The sequence below is a fragment of the Aegilops tauschii genome, chromosome 3 (genome assembly GCF_002575655.3).
Source record: "Aegilops tauschii subsp. strangulata cultivar AL8/78 chromosome 3, Aet v6.0, whole genome shotgun sequence".
Lineage (NCBI taxonomy): Eukaryota > Viridiplantae > Streptophyta > Magnoliopsida > Poales > Poaceae > Aegilops > Aegilops tauschii.
This window is the reverse complement of record NC_053037.3, coordinates 410,430,619-410,448,443: the sequence shown is the minus strand read 5'-3', so window position 1 is coordinate 410,448,443 and position 17,825 is coordinate 410,430,619. Positions and strand designations below refer to the sequence as shown.

The 17,825-nt window shown below is 54.2% G+C and overlaps 1 protein-coding gene across 1 annotated transcript in view; it reads left to right on the top strand.

Annotated features, from left to right (window-relative positions):
• The window catches only part of LOC141042987 (uncharacterized), a 37,789-nt gene that overhangs the window by 18,042 nt on the left and 1,922 nt on the right, over positions 1-17,825 (top strand). The window contains exon 2 of the mRNA XM_073511902.1: positions 2,715-3,582. Within this exon, the coding sequence (XP_073368003.1) occupies positions 2,715-3,582 (868 nt within the window). The remainder of the gene's footprint in view (positions 1-2,714; positions 3,583-17,825) is intronic.

Genomic DNA, 17,825 nt, shown 5'->3' with positions numbered 1-17,825 from the left:
GCGGCGCGAAGCCGTCCAACCACACTACCCGGAAGTGCCATTGGCTCACGCGGATCTCCAAGGGCGAGGGGCTGGTGCCGCCTCCGCCTCCCGGCCCGCCGCCTCCAGCCCCTCAGCAGCCGGCTGCTCGACCAGCAGTCGGAGCCATTCAAGATGAGTTCCCAGATGAGCACGCCGCCTACGTCGTCTTCACGAGCCAGATTGAAGACAAGCGCAGTCGGCGCCGACAGCACCAAGAAGTCAACGCGGTCGCCTCCAGCAATCCCGAGTTCATGCATTGGTCTGAAAGGCCTATCAGTTGGAGCCAGGCCGATCACCCAGAGGTGATGCCGTCTCCTGGCTCCTACGCATTGTGTTGGACGTCACCCTCGCGACGGAAAGGCGAGCTGCCCGTTTCTCCCGCGTGCTGATTGATGGTGGAAGCAGCATCAACATACTGTACCGCGACACGATGGAGAAGTTGAACCTCAAGGCGAAACAGCTCATGCCAAGCCGGACTGTGTTCCATGGCATCGTACCCGGCCTGTCATGTTCCCCAATCGGCAAGATCAAGATGGATGTTCTCTTCGGAGACAAGGATCACTTTCGCCGAGAAGTGATCTGGTTTGAAGTAGTGGATCAAGAGAGCCCTTACCACGCCTTGCTCGGCCGACCTGCCCTGGCCAAGTTCATGGCTGTGCCCCAGTACGCCTACCTCAAGATGAAGATGCCGAGTTCAAAGGGGATCATCACTGTAGCCGGAGACTACAAGAAGTCCATCGAGTGCGCTGCAGCCAGCAGCCGACTGGCCGAGTCCCTCGTGGTTGCTGAAGAGAAGAAGATGCTGGACCGAGTCGTGGCCATGGCCGGCAAGCAGCCGGCCCTGTCCCCCAGCCCCAAGGAATATGATGCTCAGGGCTCCTTCCAGCCGGCCAAGGAGATAAAGAAGATACCTCTGGACCCGGAGAACCCGGAGAGGTTTGCTATCATTGGTGCAAACCTGGACAGTAAATAGGAAGGCGAGCTCGTTGACTTCCTCCGTGAGAATCGACACATCTTTGCATGGTCCCCAAAGGACAGGCTGGGTGTTCCGAAGGATTTCGCCGAGCACAAGCTACACGTCCGAGCGGACGCGAAACCAGTCAAGCAGCCTCTCCGCCGACTGTCAGAGGAGAAAAGAAGGATCGTAGGAGAAGAGATAGCCCGGCTCTTGGCCGCCGGCTTCATTATGGAGGTGTTTTTTCCCGAGTGGCTTGCCAACCCGGTCTTGGTGTTGAAGAAGAACAACAAATGGCGTATGTGTATAGATTACACCAGCCTCAACAAAGCCTGCCCCAAAGATCCGTTTGCCCTACCATGGATTGATCAAGTGATAGACTCCACAGCCGGATGCGAGCTGTTGAGTTTCTTGGATGCTTACTCAGGATACCACCAGATCAATTTGGACCCAGCCGACCGCCTGAAGACCGCCTTCATCACACCATTTGGAGCTTTCTGCTACCTGAATATGACATTCGGCTTGAGAAATGCCGGTGCCACTTTTCAGCATTGCATGCAGAAATGCCTCCTCAAGCAACTCGGCAGAAATGCCCACGTCTATGTAGACGATATTGTGGTGAAGACGGAGAAGCGCGGCACCCTGCTGGAAGACCTCGGAGAAACATTTGCCAACTTGCGCTGATTCCAGATCAAGCTCAACCCCGAGAAATGCGTGTTCGGAGTACCAGCCGGCCAGCTTCTAGGCTTTTTGGTCTCTGAACGCGACATTGAGTGCAACCCAGTGAAGATCAAGGCCATTGAGAGAATGGAGATTCCCACCAAGTTGCGAGACGTTTAGAAGTTCACCGGGTGCCTGGCCTCCCTAAACCGCTTTTATCAGCTGGCTAGGGGAAAAGGCTCTCCCCCTGTACCGACTCATGAAGAAATCCACCCACTTCGAGTGGAACGACCAAGCAGACCAAGCTTTTCACGAGTTGAAGAAGATGCTGACCACACCACCTGTCCTGGCAGCGCCGACTGAGAAGGAGCCCATGCTCCTCTACATTGCTGCGACTAGCCGAGTGGTCAGTACAGTCATCGTGGTCCAGCGCCCAGAAGAAGGCCGAGCTCAGTTAGTCCAGAGGCCGGTATATTATTTAAGCGAAGTACTGTCCACCTCGAAGCAAAACTACCCGCATTACCAGAAGATGTGCTATGGAGTGTACTTTGCCGCCAAGAAGCTGAAGCCCTACTTTCAAGAGCATCCCATCACGGTCGTATGCACTGCCCCGCTTGCCGAGATCATGGGTAGCCGGGATGCATCCGGCCGGGTGGCTAAGTGGGCCATTGCGCTGGCTCCTTACAAAATCTTCTACCAGCCCCGCACCGCCATCAAGTCCCAAGCATTGGCCGACTTCCTTGTCGACTGGGCCGAGACCTAGTACCTACCGCCGGCTCCCGACTCCACTCATTGGCGGATGCACTTCGACGGGTCCAAGATGCGCACCGGCTTGGGAGCCGGCATCGTCCTCACCTCTCCCAAGGGCGACAAGCTTAGATACACATTGCAAATCCATTTTGCCGCCTCCAACAATGTGGCTGAGTACGAGGCGCTCATACACGGGCTCCGGCAAGCCAAAGAGCTCGGCATACGCCGGATCCTGTGTTATGGCGACTCGGATTTGGTGGTCCAGCAGTCATCTAGCGACTGGGACGCCAAGGACGCAAACATGGCGAGCTATCGATTCTTCGTCTAGCAAATCAGTGGATACTTTGAAGGGTGCGAGTTCCTCCACGTGCCACGGGCCAACAACGAGCAAGCAGATGCCCTCGCACGGATCGGCTCCACCCGACAAGCTATACCAACCGGTGTCTCTCTCCAGCGCCTCCTCAAACCGTCTATCAAGCCGTCTCCAGAATCAGACTCTATCTTCGTACCGCCTGCCCCTGATGCAGTCGGATCCGACTGGGGGAACCCAGCAGACGGCTCGGGGACTTCGACAAGCGACCCGGGGACTGCCGTAGTCGCACCCGGCTCGGGGACTTCAGAACCCGGCCCGGGGACTGCGGCAGTCGGCCCGGGGACTGCAGCGACACAACAGGCGGTGGCCGACTCCAACTCTCCACCACCCAACCCACCCACCCGGGTCACAGTGGCCGTACTGACAATAGAAGAAGTCACAACTCCATCATGGGCCCAGCCCATCCTCAACTTCCTAGTAAACAAAGAGCTGCCGACTGATGAGATCTCGGCAAGACTAGTGCAACGCCGAGCCGGAGCATACGCAGTAATAAACAGAGAACTTGTTAAGCGTAGCGTCACTGGAGTCTTCCAGCGCTGCGTCGAGCCAGAGAAGGGCATAGCAATCCTCAAGGGTATCCACCAAGGCGAATGCGGCCACCACGCGGCCTCAAGATCACTTGTCGCCAAAGCTTTCCGCCATGGTTTCTTCTGGCCGACTGCTTTGGAAGACGCCAAGGAGTTAGTCAAATGCTGCAAAGGATGCCAAGTCTTCAGCTCCAAGCAACACCTGCCGGCTTCTGCACTCAAGACCATCCCCCTCACCTGGCCCTTTGCCGTTTGGGGGCTGGACATGGTGGGCCCATTCAAGACAGCCCGTGGCGGCATGACACATCTGCTTGTCGCCGTGGACAAATTCACCAAGTGGATCGAAGCGAAGCCAATCAAGAAGCTGAACGGGCCGATTGCCGTGACATTCATCGCAGACATCATTGCTCGGTATGGTGTACCACACAGCATCATCACCGACAACGGCACGAATTTTGCCAAGGGAGCACTGGCACGTTTCTGCGTGATACAGGGCATCCGACTGGACTTAGCGTCCGTTTCCCACCCGCAGTCAAACGGCCAGGTCGAGTGAGCAAACGGCCTCATCCTCTCCGGCATCAAGCCCCGGCTGGTCGTACCACTGGAGCGTTCGGCCGGCTGCTGGCTCGATGAGCTGCCGGCTGTCCTCTGGAGTCTGCGTACTACCCCGAACAAGTCAACCGGCTTCACTCCTTTCTTCCTTGTATATGGTGCCGAGGCTGTCATCCCAACTGACATCGAGTTCGACTCACCTCGGGTCACCATGTACACGGAGGCGGAGGCCAAGGAAGCGCGAGAAGACGGCGTCGACCAGCTGGAAGAAGGCCAGCTGTTAGCACTCAGCCGGTCCGCCATCTACCAGCAGGGTTTGCGCCGTTACCACAACCGGAAGGTCAAGCCAAGATCCTTCCAAGAGGGCGATCTTGTGCTCCGGTTGATCCAGCGAACAACCGGCCAGCACAAGCTCTCGGCCCCTTGGGAAGGCCCTTTCGTCATCAGCAAGGCCCTAGGCAACGACTCCTACTACCTGATCAACGCACAGAAGCCAAGAGCATGCAAGAGGGATGATTCCGGCAAGGAGTCGGAACGACCATGGAACGCTAATCTCCTGAGAAGATTTTACAGTTAAAAGCAGTATGTATCATGCTACCCTTTTTGTATTAAGTACAAGACAATGGTCCCCCCGAGGCGCACTCGGGGACTGCTCTCCTTTATCTATGAATGACGAGTGTCATACCCATGAATGTACTATTACATTTGATTCTCTATTCGGCACCGGGTTCGACTAGTTGGCCCGGGGACTAGCCGCCTTGAGTTATATTAAAAGTTCTACCTGAAGTCAGACAAGTAGTGTGCCAGCACCCGAGCCCTCTCTTGTTGTAAGTCGCAGCTCGAAGAACCGACTGTCTGAATGGCAAGAGCCAAAGGCAGGAAAGGATGCCCACACGAAAAACGGCTTAGGACTAACGAACTTATATAACACGAGCCGGCCTCCCACCACGCCTACCGGCTGTCAAAACAGCCGGCTGGCCGACTTCCCAATCACTTCGCTACAATCCAAGAAAGCTAGAGTACTTGCCCTCCCAACCAGCCAAGCACTTCTCCAACCACAGATTGCAGAGCAGCTGTCCGGCTGGGAAGGCGGCAACCAAGGGAGGGCGGCAAAGGAAACAACCAAAGGATGAAAAGCAAGAACAGTGGAAAGCGAAACACATGCATGATTATATTTACACATAAGGCCTTCAACAGGCCGGCAGTCAATATAGTTCGAATACACCCCCAGTGGGTGAAAGTGCGCAAACTTAAGGAAATATTGTTCAAAGAGTAATCAAACAGGAAAGTAAAGGCAGCAGATCAGACTAAGGGCGCAGCAGGGGAGCCGGGCTGGTCGGTGGAGACGGCAGCGCCGGCTGGAGGAGTGGCCGGCTGGCGAGTCTCGGCTTGATCATCGCCGGCTGCAGGCGATGCGCTCGCACGCGCCTTGTTGCTGGAGGCACGGTCAAGCTGAGGCTGGCCGGCTGCTCCACCGTCTGGCATGGCGTCTTCACCCTCCTCCTCCTCCTCGCCCTCGTCGCTGGAGTCGATCTCCTCCGCCGAGTCCTCGCCATCTGCTGGGTTCAGCCCGAACCACTCCTCCGGCTGGGCAACGCCGTTGTCATCCACCTCAGGAGCAAAGGCGCTGGTGTCGGTGTAGTCAGCGATCGCCGAGGCACGCTGGATGATAGCCGGCCGCACCGGCTCCAGCTCCGTGTCAGCCTCCTGCCGCCAGGTGGCCAGCTGGTCCAAACTCAGCTCAGGATACCAGGCCTTGACGAACTCCAGCGCCCGCCTGGCGCCTGACCGAGCTGCGGAAGCCTTCCAGGCCTCGAAGCGGCCGGCCGCTACCTCCAGCCAGTCGGCTGACCGACTGGGGGTGCGGGGAATCACCTCGCCGGGCCAGAGAGCGGCCAACACCTGCGCCCCAACACGCTGAAGCCGGCGGAGCATGCGGTGAGCCGGCTGGAGACGGGCTTGAATCACCAGGAGCTGTTCCTCAAGCGACCGGCGAGCGTTTGGCGCGATCTCAGCGCCAGCCTGCCTTTGCGCCTCGCGGTGGGCCTCGATGACCTGGTTGGCGGCAGTAGAGTTGCCAGGGAAGTACTCTGCACAAGAAAGAAAGAGAAAGAAGAAAAAAATACCAAGTTAGAGAGTGAACCAAACGGCAAGCGGCAAGCAAGGAACGAAGAAGAGGGCGGCCTACCGTCAACCAAGTCTTCGATCTGGCCGTAGCCGTTGATCAACGACTGCCTCGCCTCGGCCCAGCTCGCCGCCTCGGTCTCATATTCGGCTTGGAGGGCGGCCTCGCTATCCTGCACCGCCTTCAGGGCCGCCTTGTGGCTCTCCTCCTGGTCAGCCAGCTTCTTGACCAGGCGGTCACGCTCCCGAGCCAAGGCGTCGAACTCGGCTTCCTTAGCGCGAGGGGCGGCCTGAGTCCCACCCAGCTGCTCCCTCAGTTTGGCGTTGGCCGCTGCAGATATGGCAGAGAAGAAAAGAGCAATAAGAAAGAAGTCGTCAAGAAAGATCCGACGCGACTGCTCAGCAGTCGGCCCGAATCTCGGGGACTACACCCAGTGGGTGCGCTAATGCGCCCCCACGTGAGATAAAAGATGAAGCACTTACCCCGGCTCTTAGTTAGATCAGCATTCTTCTGGGCCAGCTCCCGAGCCTGGGAGTTGAAGGCAGCCGCACGGAGGTTGTGGTAGTCCTGCAAGTCGGACAGAGAAGCGAATGAGAACAAGATAGCAAACAAAGCCTACTAAGAAGTTCCAAGCCGCCTGCTCAACAGCCGACTCGGAACTCGGGGACTACACCCAGTGAGTGAGCTGACGCGCCCCCATGGAAGAAACCAAGATCAAGAAGCAAAAAATGGGAAGACTTACCCGAATGGCCGCCCGTGTCGCGAGGAACTCGTCATTATACTGCCTCGGCACTGCGGCCTGGGACTGAAGCCGGTTCCAGACTTCTTGCGCCACCACATTCACCATGGCCGTCCCACCACCGGGCGTCCACCCCGAGCTGGCGATGGCCATCTCCACGTCCTGGGCCGACGAGCTGGAGCCCGCGGCCTTCTGCGGGTCCGGAGCTGAGGTTGCCTTCCCCGCGCGCTGGCGCGATGGCGACTGGACCACCAGGTCCGTCCTCACAGCCGACTCGCGTCCAGCCGATTGCGCAGGCGGCACCTTAGGCCGGCTGCCTTGGGCCGCCCCAGTTGGCGAGGGCGGTGCCGCCTCCCTCTCCTGGATGACGACGTCTACCTCCCTCTCCAACCCCGGCAGGTCGCCGCCGGCTTCCTCCGGCGGGGGCTCCGGGATCTCGAGCGCCGCGACACGCAGGGGGGTGACAAGCAAGGCCCCCTCCGCTGTCGCTGCGGCTGCAGCCTCCGCCTGGGCCTTGGCCGCTGCGTCGGCACGTGCCTTCACCGACTCCTCCGCCTCCTCCTGCACCGCCTTGGCAGCAGCCGCCCTCAGCTCTTCCGCCTCCCGCTCCTCCCGCGCATTTCGCTCCTTCGCCGCTTGAAGCTCGGCACGGGGGTCCACACGGCGGGTGCTCCCGGATCCTCCCGGCGATCCAACCACGGAGGCGGTAGCAACCCGCTCAAGGGAAAGCGGAGCCCTGATTTTTGAGACAAGACAAGGATTCAGGAATCGACAAGAAAAGAAGAAAGAATATGCAAGAGAATCTACACTTATGCCGAAACCGTTTGCGGCTGCTTCACCACCTTGCGGAAGCGGGCCGCCTTCACGGCCGCCTCATCCCGTCTGGTCGCCGCCGCCCCGCCCTTGGGCTTCTTCGGCCGACTACCGAACAAGCCCGACGCGGCCCGGCGCTTCTGCGCACCGCCTCGAGCAGGCGGCGCGGCGGAGGAACCCGTGCCATGGTCGGACGCCGGCTGGCGGCGTGGGACAATTTCCGCCCCGTCGTCGTCCGGCCAGTCGTCGAAGCTGGCTCCAAGCCCGGAGCCGCCTGCGTCGCCGCCTGCGTCGCCGCCTCCCGCCTCGGTGTTGTCGTCCATGGCGGCCGCCCCCAAGTCATGGTCCTCCAAGTCATGCTCCGCCTGGTCAGGGAGAAATCGGCGATCCGCCCCCGACCCGGCCGCAGGTCGAAGGAGAGGGCTCTACCAAGACGTGCCGATTGGTCAGAGTCGGCCAAGAAAAACTTGGCGACAAAACTAAGAGAAGAAAGGATAAAGAAAGCATACCGTAGGCGGGGGATGTGCACGGGAGTACGGCTCCTTGCCAAACCGCCACTCTGCGGAGAGCTTGCAGTTCGCGAGATAATTCACCATGTGAGCCACCTCGTCATGAGGCATCTCCTTGGTGCACATCCGACTCGGATCGAGTTGGCCGCTCATCTGACAGATCAGATGAGGGCGGCTTTGAAGCGGGAGCACCCGGCGCGTGACGAAGGCGGCCAGCAGGTCGGACCCAGTCAGGCCCTCCGACTGGATCATTACCCGGAGTCGGGCAACGGCCGCGTCTCCAGCTGGCGACAGCGTCACGGCCCGATAGGACCACTGGGGCCGCCTCCCAGCCGGCGGGCCGGCTACGTAAGCCGGCAGGTTGACGTAGTCGCCTTGCAGGGCGACGTTCTTCACGTAGAAGTACGACTTCTGCCAGCGCTTCACCGACTGGATCAGCGTGATGACGGGGAAGGGGTTGTCGGCTGTCGGCCTCCGCATCACGATGAAGGCGCCGCTCTGAGCCGGCACACCCTGCATGCGGGTGCCGAGCTTGGTTTGGAAGAATTTCCCCCAGAGCTCGAGGGTGGAGAGAACGCCAAGAAAGCCCTCGCACAGAGTGACGAAGGCGGACAGTAGCACCACCGTGTTTGGAGTGAGGTGGTGCGGCTGGAGTTGATAAAACTCGAGGAAGGATCGGAAGAAGGCACTCGCGGGCAGACCGAGGCCGCGCAGGAAGTGTGATAAAGACTCGGCTAGACGACGAGTCACTAGTAGGTCTGATCCTTCACGGTACTTGCAAAACAACAACGAGCAGCGACAGTTGTAGAAAATAAATACCACACGTAGAAGAAGAAGAAGGGCCTTTGGATCAAAGGAGATATCAAGAAACCAAAGGAATAGACTTGCACCGAAATTAACCCAAGGTTAATCACGGCGGCGCAGCAGCAACAAATCCCCAATCATGAAGAATTGCAGAAACGCATCGTTGGTGCCTCTCCACTCGAGACGTTCCGTGTTTTTTGTTCAACTAAACTTTCCAAAACTCCCCTCCCTGATCTAACTCACGATACCTTATATAATAGCGACTCCCACCAGCCGTACGTACGGCCGTGCAAAACTCTAACAGAAACTAACCAAAAAAATCCTCTCCTTTTACATCTTGGAGAGATATTTACTTAAGCTAGCCAACTAACTTGTACGCGGATGACTTTTCTAAACTAGTACTCTTTAATTCTGAAACTAATTAATCTCTCCGGCCACGCTGATCACAAGCCTAAACTAAAATAAACTTGGTTGCTTGCACGCCTGGGACTACTTCACCGTACATGAAAAGCCCAATATTATTTCACCTCGGCGGAGTCCTGAAGTTTGGCTTCACCGTGTCCTTCTTTGGCTCGACTGATGAAATCTCAAAGAAAACTGAGCCAAGTTGTAACATGTTCGGGGTCGCACATGGTTCCTGTCCAATACTTGGAGCCGGCCCGAGTAAACCAGCAGCAGGAAGGATAATGGCGGCATTGATGGGCACATCATCCTCTCCCTCTTGAATCGAAGCCGTCCTCGGTTTCGAAACAAGCGTTGCAATCTTTTTCCGAGGAGAAACATTAACATCTACCTTGATGGCATTAGCAAACATTGGTCGCAGCACATGTCGTTTACCATTATTCCAAAATGAATAAATGTTGGACCTCCCGTCATGTGTGGCACCACGATCATATTGCCATGGCCTTCCCAACAATAGGTGGCATGCATCCATTGGCAAAACATCACATATCACCATATTAGTATAGTCGCCAATCGAAAAATTAATGCGCACCTTGTGTGTAACCTTCAGTTCTCCAGTGTGACGCATCCACTTGACACGATGGGGCTGTGGATGTTTCCACACATGTAATCCTAAAGACTCCACCAATCCTCTGCTGGCCCCATTGGTGTAGCTTCCACCATCGATAATCAACTTGCAATTAGTGTCGTTGATTTTGCACTGAGACTGAAAAATATTCCAACACTGTCCTTTATCCTCGATACGATCCTCTTGCACTCGCTGCACCATTAAGGATGGATATGATTCGGCAGCTTCAAAACTAGCAGTCACCTTTTCAGCATCTTCAATTTTTTCACTAGAAGTGTCAGAAACTACATCTTCATCACTCGCGGATGCATAACCATCTCTTGTGAGCAACACCCTTTTCTCATTAGGACATTCACGCCTCATATGTCCCCTTCCTCCACACTTGAAACACTCTATGCCACTAGTATGTGTGGTCGACTGCACACTAGAATCAACCCTCGAAATTCCTGAGTTTAAAGCATCCTTTTGCACAGAATGAGAGCGATTTGATGTTGTCGTCCTGGAGCTAGGGCCGACATCCTCACTCTTATGCTGCGAGCGTCGCCATGTGTTCAAACTGGTACTGGGAACTGTGCTAACTTGGCGTCGCTTAATCTGCTGTTCTGCACGCACAGCTTGGTGCACAAGATCTTGTATGTTGTAGTAGACCACCATCTCAACACGATCCTGCACCTCAACATTTAGTCCATTAAAGAAACGTGCCATGGTTGCCTCCGGATCCTCTGTTGTCCCTGTACGTATCATAAACAACTCCATCTCCTTGTAATATTCATCAACACTCATATTGCCTTGAGAGAGCCGCTGCAACTTGTTATACATATCTCTTTTATAGTGCTCAGGAACAAAACGTCGCCTCATGAATTCTTTCATACCTCGCCAAGTCGTCGGGCGATGCCTTGAACGACAAATTTGATTCCACCAAATTAGCGCGTAACCGGTGAACTCAATTCCAGCAAGTTGAACTTTCTTCTCCTCGCTATAATGATGGGCATCAAAAATTTGATCAACACGCATCTCCCACTCCAAATAGCCTTCTGGTTCGCACTTGCCGGAGAACGAAGGGATTGAAATTTTTATGCGCCCAATTCCATCATCCAAAGGCACACGCACAGCTTGACCAACTCGGTCATGCCCTCCACCACGAACGGAAGTTTCAGGATGAGGCTCATAGTGTCGTGGTCGTGGCGCGTACCCCGTTGCCTCATGGTCAACACCGTCATCGAGGCCATCATCTCCAGCATGTGGTTGTGCCGCCAGACGGCGATCAAGCACGCCGGCATGTCCGTCACGAGCCAGTGGTGCATAAAGCAGTGGAGCAGCCGGAGCAGTCTGTGGTGGTGTAGAATTCGTTGCCGGCATATTGATGATGTCTGCCAAACCATCGAACCGAGTGATCAGGACATCTATCCTTTTGCCGAGCGCATCATGACATTGCTTGATGTAGTTGCATGTGTGGTCAAAACCATCCCGAATATTTTGCGGAATATCATCCGCATACACTGGACGTACTATTTCCTCAGAATCAGCAGCAACCTCATCACCCTTGTTGATCGAGGTTGACATCTTGATCAACACAGTACCGTGAACAACCTTAGCTCTGGATACCACTTGATAAAGACTCGGCTAGACGACGAGTCACTGGTAGGTCCGATCCTTCACGGTACTTGCAAAACAACAACGAGCAGCGACAGTTGTAGAAAATAAATAGCACACGTAGAAGAAGAAGAAGGGCCTTTGGATCAAAGGAGATATCAAGAAACCAAAGGAATAGACTTGCACCGAAATTAACCCAAGGTTAATCACGGCGGCGCAGCAGCAACAAATCCCCAATCATGAAGGATTGCAAAAAATCATCGTTGGTGCCTCTCCACTCGAGACGTTCCGTGTTTTTGTTCAACTAAACTTTCCAAAACTCCCCTCCCTGATCTAACTCACGATACCTTATATAATAGCGACTCCCACCAGCCGTACGTACGGTCGTGCAAAACTCTAACGGAAACTAACAAAAAAACAATCCTCTCCTTTTACATCTCGGTGAGATATTTACTTAAGCTAGCCAACTAACTTGTACGCGGATGACTTTTCTAAACTAGTACTCTTTAATTCTGAAACTAATTAATCTCTCCGGCCACGCTGATCACGAGCCTAAACTAAAATAAACTTGGTTGCTTGCATGCTTGGGACTACTTCACCGTACATGAAAAGCCCAATATTATTTCACCTCGGCGGAGTCCTGAAGTTTGGCTTCACCGTGTCCTTCTTTGGCTCGACTGATGAAATCTCAAAGAAAATGAGCCAAGTTGTAACATGTTCGGGGTCGCACATGGTTCCTGTCCAATACTTGGAGCCGGCCCGAGTAAACCAGCAGCAGGAAGGATAATGGTGGCATTGATGGGCACATCAAAGTGCGAGCGAAAGATTACCCGCTCGCCTTCCGCCGGCGCCGGCGTGATCTCCTTCTCCGGCGCGAGACGGACCCGCACCTGGTCCTTGCCGGGCAACCGCCGCGTTTTGCGGAGGAAGCCGATGTGGTCCATATGGACGTTGGAGCCGTCCCAGTCCCCGTCGTACTGCATGATGGCGAGAAGCTGGCGAGAAAGGGTGTGGCGGTGGAGAAAGCACGGCCCCGCGGTGGCGAAGCTGCGGGGTGGTGCGAAGATTAGTGGGACGGCGCGGCGGCAAGATGCTGCTACGATGGAAAGAAGGAGGAGGAAGATGGCAGAGAGAGGAGGAGCGTGCGAGCGTCTGCCGCTTCCCCTCCTCCCCCTACTTATAGCCTCATGCGGCGAAGCCGAGGAGGCGAGGCGTGGGGGGGGAACGTGGGATTAACTGCGCCCACTCCCCCACGACCCGCGATTATTGCGCCTTAACGACGTGCAGAAACTGCCGCCGGAAGGCGTGCGGCCCGCCCTGGGCCAAGAGAATCCGCGCCTGGGCCTAGGCGTAGGAGTGGTGGGCCCCCGGCCTGCGGCGACGTCCTGTCGCGCGCGTGGGTTGGCAGGCTTTTCCCAGCCGGAGGATGCCACGTGGTTCGCGGGCGGCGAGCGGCCGGCCCGCAGCCCGACGCGTGCACCAACTGACTCCCGCCTTGAGACTTTAGAAATTTTGCCACGACGGCGCGCCCAACCGAAGCCGGCTCCCAGCTGCTGGCACGTCAAGATAAGAAGCTGACCGAGCTTCTCGACCTCCTCTCAGCCTCGAAGCCCAACCAGCTTCGGGGACTACTGTCGGAGTAAATGGCCACGGGTAGCCATACCGACTCCCCCTGGCTCTTCGAAAAATTATCAGGCCAATCGAGCCTTCAAGCATCCAGAGCATGGGGCCGCCTTCCTCTGGCCGGCTATCCCCAGGGCAGACTACCAGAAGGCGACCCGGCCTCAAAAACCTTCCAGAAGAAAGCTACGAGATGGCCGACTCCAGGAAGCCGGCCCTGAGAGGGCCGACTCCCAGAAGCCGGCCATGAAGATGGCCGACTCCCAGAAGCCAGCCAAGAATGCACCCACCAAAACTGTACCCACATAACGGTGATAAGACGGGGCGTGGCCGCAGTACAGCCCACTACCCCCGAATCCCGGAACATGTGTGGCCACAGGGCGTCGTACGGGACAGCCATCCCCCGTCCGGAGCGGCACTGTAGCCATGTTGACCTCAACGTCACCCACGACAGGTGCCAGTACGGCCCGCGGGCGGCGGGCCCCTTTAGCCAGAGAGACGCTCGAAGGCGGCACGGCCTCCCCTAGTCGGCCTGGGGCGTAGCCGACTCTAGCCGGCTACTTCCCTCCCTCGAAACGTGTGCCTCATTAAGGAGACAAGACGAGGTGAGGCTACAGTGAGAGCCCGCAAGGTGGCGGTACTATAGCCACGCTCACCTTGACAAAGCCCTCGTCATCAGGGACGAGGCAACAGTAACCAGCCGCCGATGAGGCCCCCAGGCGATGGGGCCGGCCTGTCGGCCAAGAGGCCGGCAGCCGGCGGGACCCACCAGTCGGCGGGCCCCAACGGCCGGCGGAGAAGCCGGCGAGCACAGACACTGACGGCTGGGACCCGCGCCCAGCCGGATTACCATTGTACCCCTGGGGAGTAGGCCTATATAAACCCCCCGGGACACCCATGCAAAGGGTTGATCACATAGAGTTTCACACACCACATAGAGAGAAAAGGAGAGCTAGCCTTGCCCTTCTTCTTCCCCTAGCCAAACAGCTCAAGGAGCACTTGTAGCTACTCGTGTTGATCTAGTGATCATGCGGAGACCCCGCAGAGCAGGACTAGGGGTGTTATCTCCACGGAGAGCCCCGAACCTGGGTAAGATCCGCCGGCGTGCATGTCTTCGCCTTATCCCGTTTCCAGGCACCGGCGATGTCTTACTGGCTCCCACAATGACAAGCCACCCGTTGGCATATGTCGCACCTACCACCCGACAGATGTGAACTAGATTACTGACTCTAGTAAACCCTTTGGGTGTTGGTCACATATCGATGTGAACTATGGGTGTTAACCACATAAAGATGTGAACTATTGATGTTAAATCACATGGCGATGTGAACTAGATTATTGACTCTAGTGCAAGTGGGAGACTGAAGGAAATATGCCCTAGAGGCAATAATAAAGTTATTATTTATTTCCTTATTTCATGATAAATGTTTATTATTCATGCTAGAATTGTATTAACCGGAAACTTGATACATGTGTGAATACATAGACAAAACAAAGTGTCACTAGTATGCCTCTACTTGACTAGCTCGTTGATCAAAGATGGTTATGTTTCCTAGCCATAGACATGAGTTGACATTTGATTAACGGGATCACATCATTAGGAGAATGATGTGATTGACTTGACCCATTCCGTTAGCTTAGCACTTGATCGTTTAGTATGTTGCTATTGCTTTCTTCATGACTTATACATGTTCCTATGACTATGAGATTATGCAACTCCCGTTTACCGGAGGAACACTTTGTGTGCTACCAAACATCACAATGTAACTGGGTGATTATAAAGGTGCTCTACAGGTGTCTCCGAAGGTACTTGTTGAGTTGGCGTATTTCGAGATTAGGATTTGTCACTCCGATCGTCGGAGAGGTATCTCTGGGCCCACTCGGTAATACACATCACTATAAGCCTTGCAAGCATTGTAACTAATGAGTTAGTTGCAGGATGATGTATTACGGAACGAGTAAACACACTTGCCGGTAACGAGATTGAACTAGGTATTGAGATACCGACGATCGAATCTCGGGCAAGTAACATACCGATGACAAAGGGAACAACGTATGTTGTTATGCGGTTTGATCGATAAAGATCTTCGTAGAATATGTAGGAGCCAATATGAGCATCCAGGTTCCGCTATTGGTTATTGACCGGAGACGTGTCTCGGTCATGTCTACATAGTTCTCGAACCCGTAGGGTCCGCACGCTTAAAGTTAGATGACGATCGGTATTATGAGTTTTGTGTTTTGATGTACCGAAGGTAGTTCGGAGTCCCGGATATGATCACGAACATGACGAGGAGTCTCGAAATGGTCGAGGCGTAAAGATCGATATATTGGACGACTATGTTCGGATACCGGAATGGTTTCGGGGAGTATCGGACATATACCGGAGTACCGGGGGGTTACCGGAACCCCCCGGGGAGTTTAATGGGCCAAGATGGGCCTTAGTGGAGAAGAGGAGGGGCGGCTAGGGCTGGCCGCACGCCCCCTCCCCCTCTAGTCCAAATTGGACAAGGAGGGGGGCGGCGCCCCCTTTCCTTCCCCCTCTCTCCTTCCCTTCCTTTCCCCTCCTACTCGAACTAGGAAAAGAGGGAGTCCTACTCCCGGTGGGAGTAGGACTCCTCCCTGGCGCGCCCTCCTCCTGGCCGGCCGCCTCCTCCCCCTGGTCCTTTATATACGGGGGCAGGGGGCACCTCTAGACACACAAGTTGATCTGTTGATCTCTCCCAGCCGTGTGCAGTGCCCCCCTCCACCATAATCCACCTCGGTCATATCGTAGCGGTGCTTAGGCGAAGCCCTGCGTCGGTAGCATCATAATCACCGTCATCATGCCGTCGTGCTGACAGAACTCTCCCTCGAAGCTCTGCTGGATCGGAGTTCGTGGGGCGTCATCGAGCTGAACGTGTGTTGAACTCAGAGGTGCCGTGCGTTCGCTACTTGGATCGGTCGGATCGTGAAGACGTACGACTACATCAACCGCGTTGTGCTAACGCTTCCGCTTTCGTCTACGAGGGTACGTGGACACACTCTCCCCTCTCGTTGCTATGCATCACCATGATCCTGTGTGTGCGTAGGAATTTTTTTGAAATTACTACGTTCCCCAACATGGTTGACTTGCCCGATGATCGGCAAGCCATAGAGAATAAATGGATCTTCAAGAAGAAGACTGACGCTGACGGTAATGTTACTGTCTACAAAGCTCGACTTGTTGCGAAAGGTTTTTGACAAGTTCAAGGAGTTTACTACGATGAGATCTTCTCACCCGTAGCGATGCTTAAGTCCGTCCGAATCATGTTAGCAATTGCTGCATTTTATGATTATGAAATTTGGCAAATGGATGTCAAAACTGCATTCCTTAATGGATATCTTAAATAAGAGTTGTATATGATGCAACCAGAAGGTTTTGTTGATCCAAAAGGTGCTAACAAAGTGTGCAAGCTCCAGTGATCTATTTATGGACTGGTGCAAGCCTCTCGGAGTTGGAATATACGCTTTGATAGTGTGATCAAAGCATATGGATTTATACAGACTTTTGGAGAAGCCTGTATTTACAAGAAAGTGAGTGGGAGCTCTGTAGCATTTCTGATATTAGATGTGGATGACATATTATTGATTGGAAATGATACTGAATTTCTGAATAGCATAAAAGGATACTTGAATAAGAATTTTTCAATGAAAGACCTCGGTGAAGCTGCTTATATATTGGGCATCAAGATCTATAGAGATAGATCAAGGCGCTTAATTGGACTTTCACAAAGCACATACCTTGACAAAGTTTTGAAGAAGTTCAAAATGGATCAAGCAAAGAAAGGGTTCTTGCCTGTGTTACAAGGTGTGAAGTTGAGTCAGACTCAATGCCCGACCACTGCAGAAGATAGAGAGAAAATGAAAGTCATTCCCTATGCTTCAGCCATAGGTTCTATCATGTATGCAATGTTGTGTAACAGACCTGATGTGTGCCTTGCTATTAGTTTAGCAGGGAGGTACCAAAGTAATCCAGGAGTGGATCACTGGACAACGGTCAAGAATATCCTGAAATACCTGAAAAGGACTAAGGATATGTTTCTCCTTTATGGAGGTGACAAAGAGCTTGTCGTAAACGGTTACGTCGATGCAAGCTTTGACACTAATCCGGATGACTCTAAGTCACAAACCGGATACGTATTTTTATTGAATGGTGGAGTTGTTAGTTGGTGCAGTTCCAAGCAGAGCGTCGTGGCGGGATCTACGTGTGAAGCGGAGTACATAGCTGCTTCGGAAGCAGCAAATGAAGGAGTCTGGATGAAGGAGTTCATATCCGATCTAGGTGTCATACCTAGTGCATCGGGTCCAATGAAAATCTTTTGTGACAATACTGGTGCAATTGCCTTGGCAAAGGAATCCAGATTTCACAAGAGAACCAAGCACATCAAGAGATGCTTCAATTCCATCCGCGATCAAGTCAAGGAGGGAGACATAGAGATTTGCAAGATACATATGGATCTGAATGTTGCAGACCCGTTGACTAAGCCTCTCTCACGAGCAAAACATGATCAGCACCAAGACTCCATGGGTGTTAGAATCATTACAATGTAATCTAGATTATTGACTCTAGTGCAAGTGGGAGACTGAAGGAAATATGCCCTAGAGGCAATAATAAAGTTGTTATTTATATTTCCTTATATCATGATAAATGTTTATTATTCATGCTAGAATTGTATTAACCGGAAACTTAGTACATGTGTGAATACATAGACAAACAGAGTGTCACTAGTATGCCT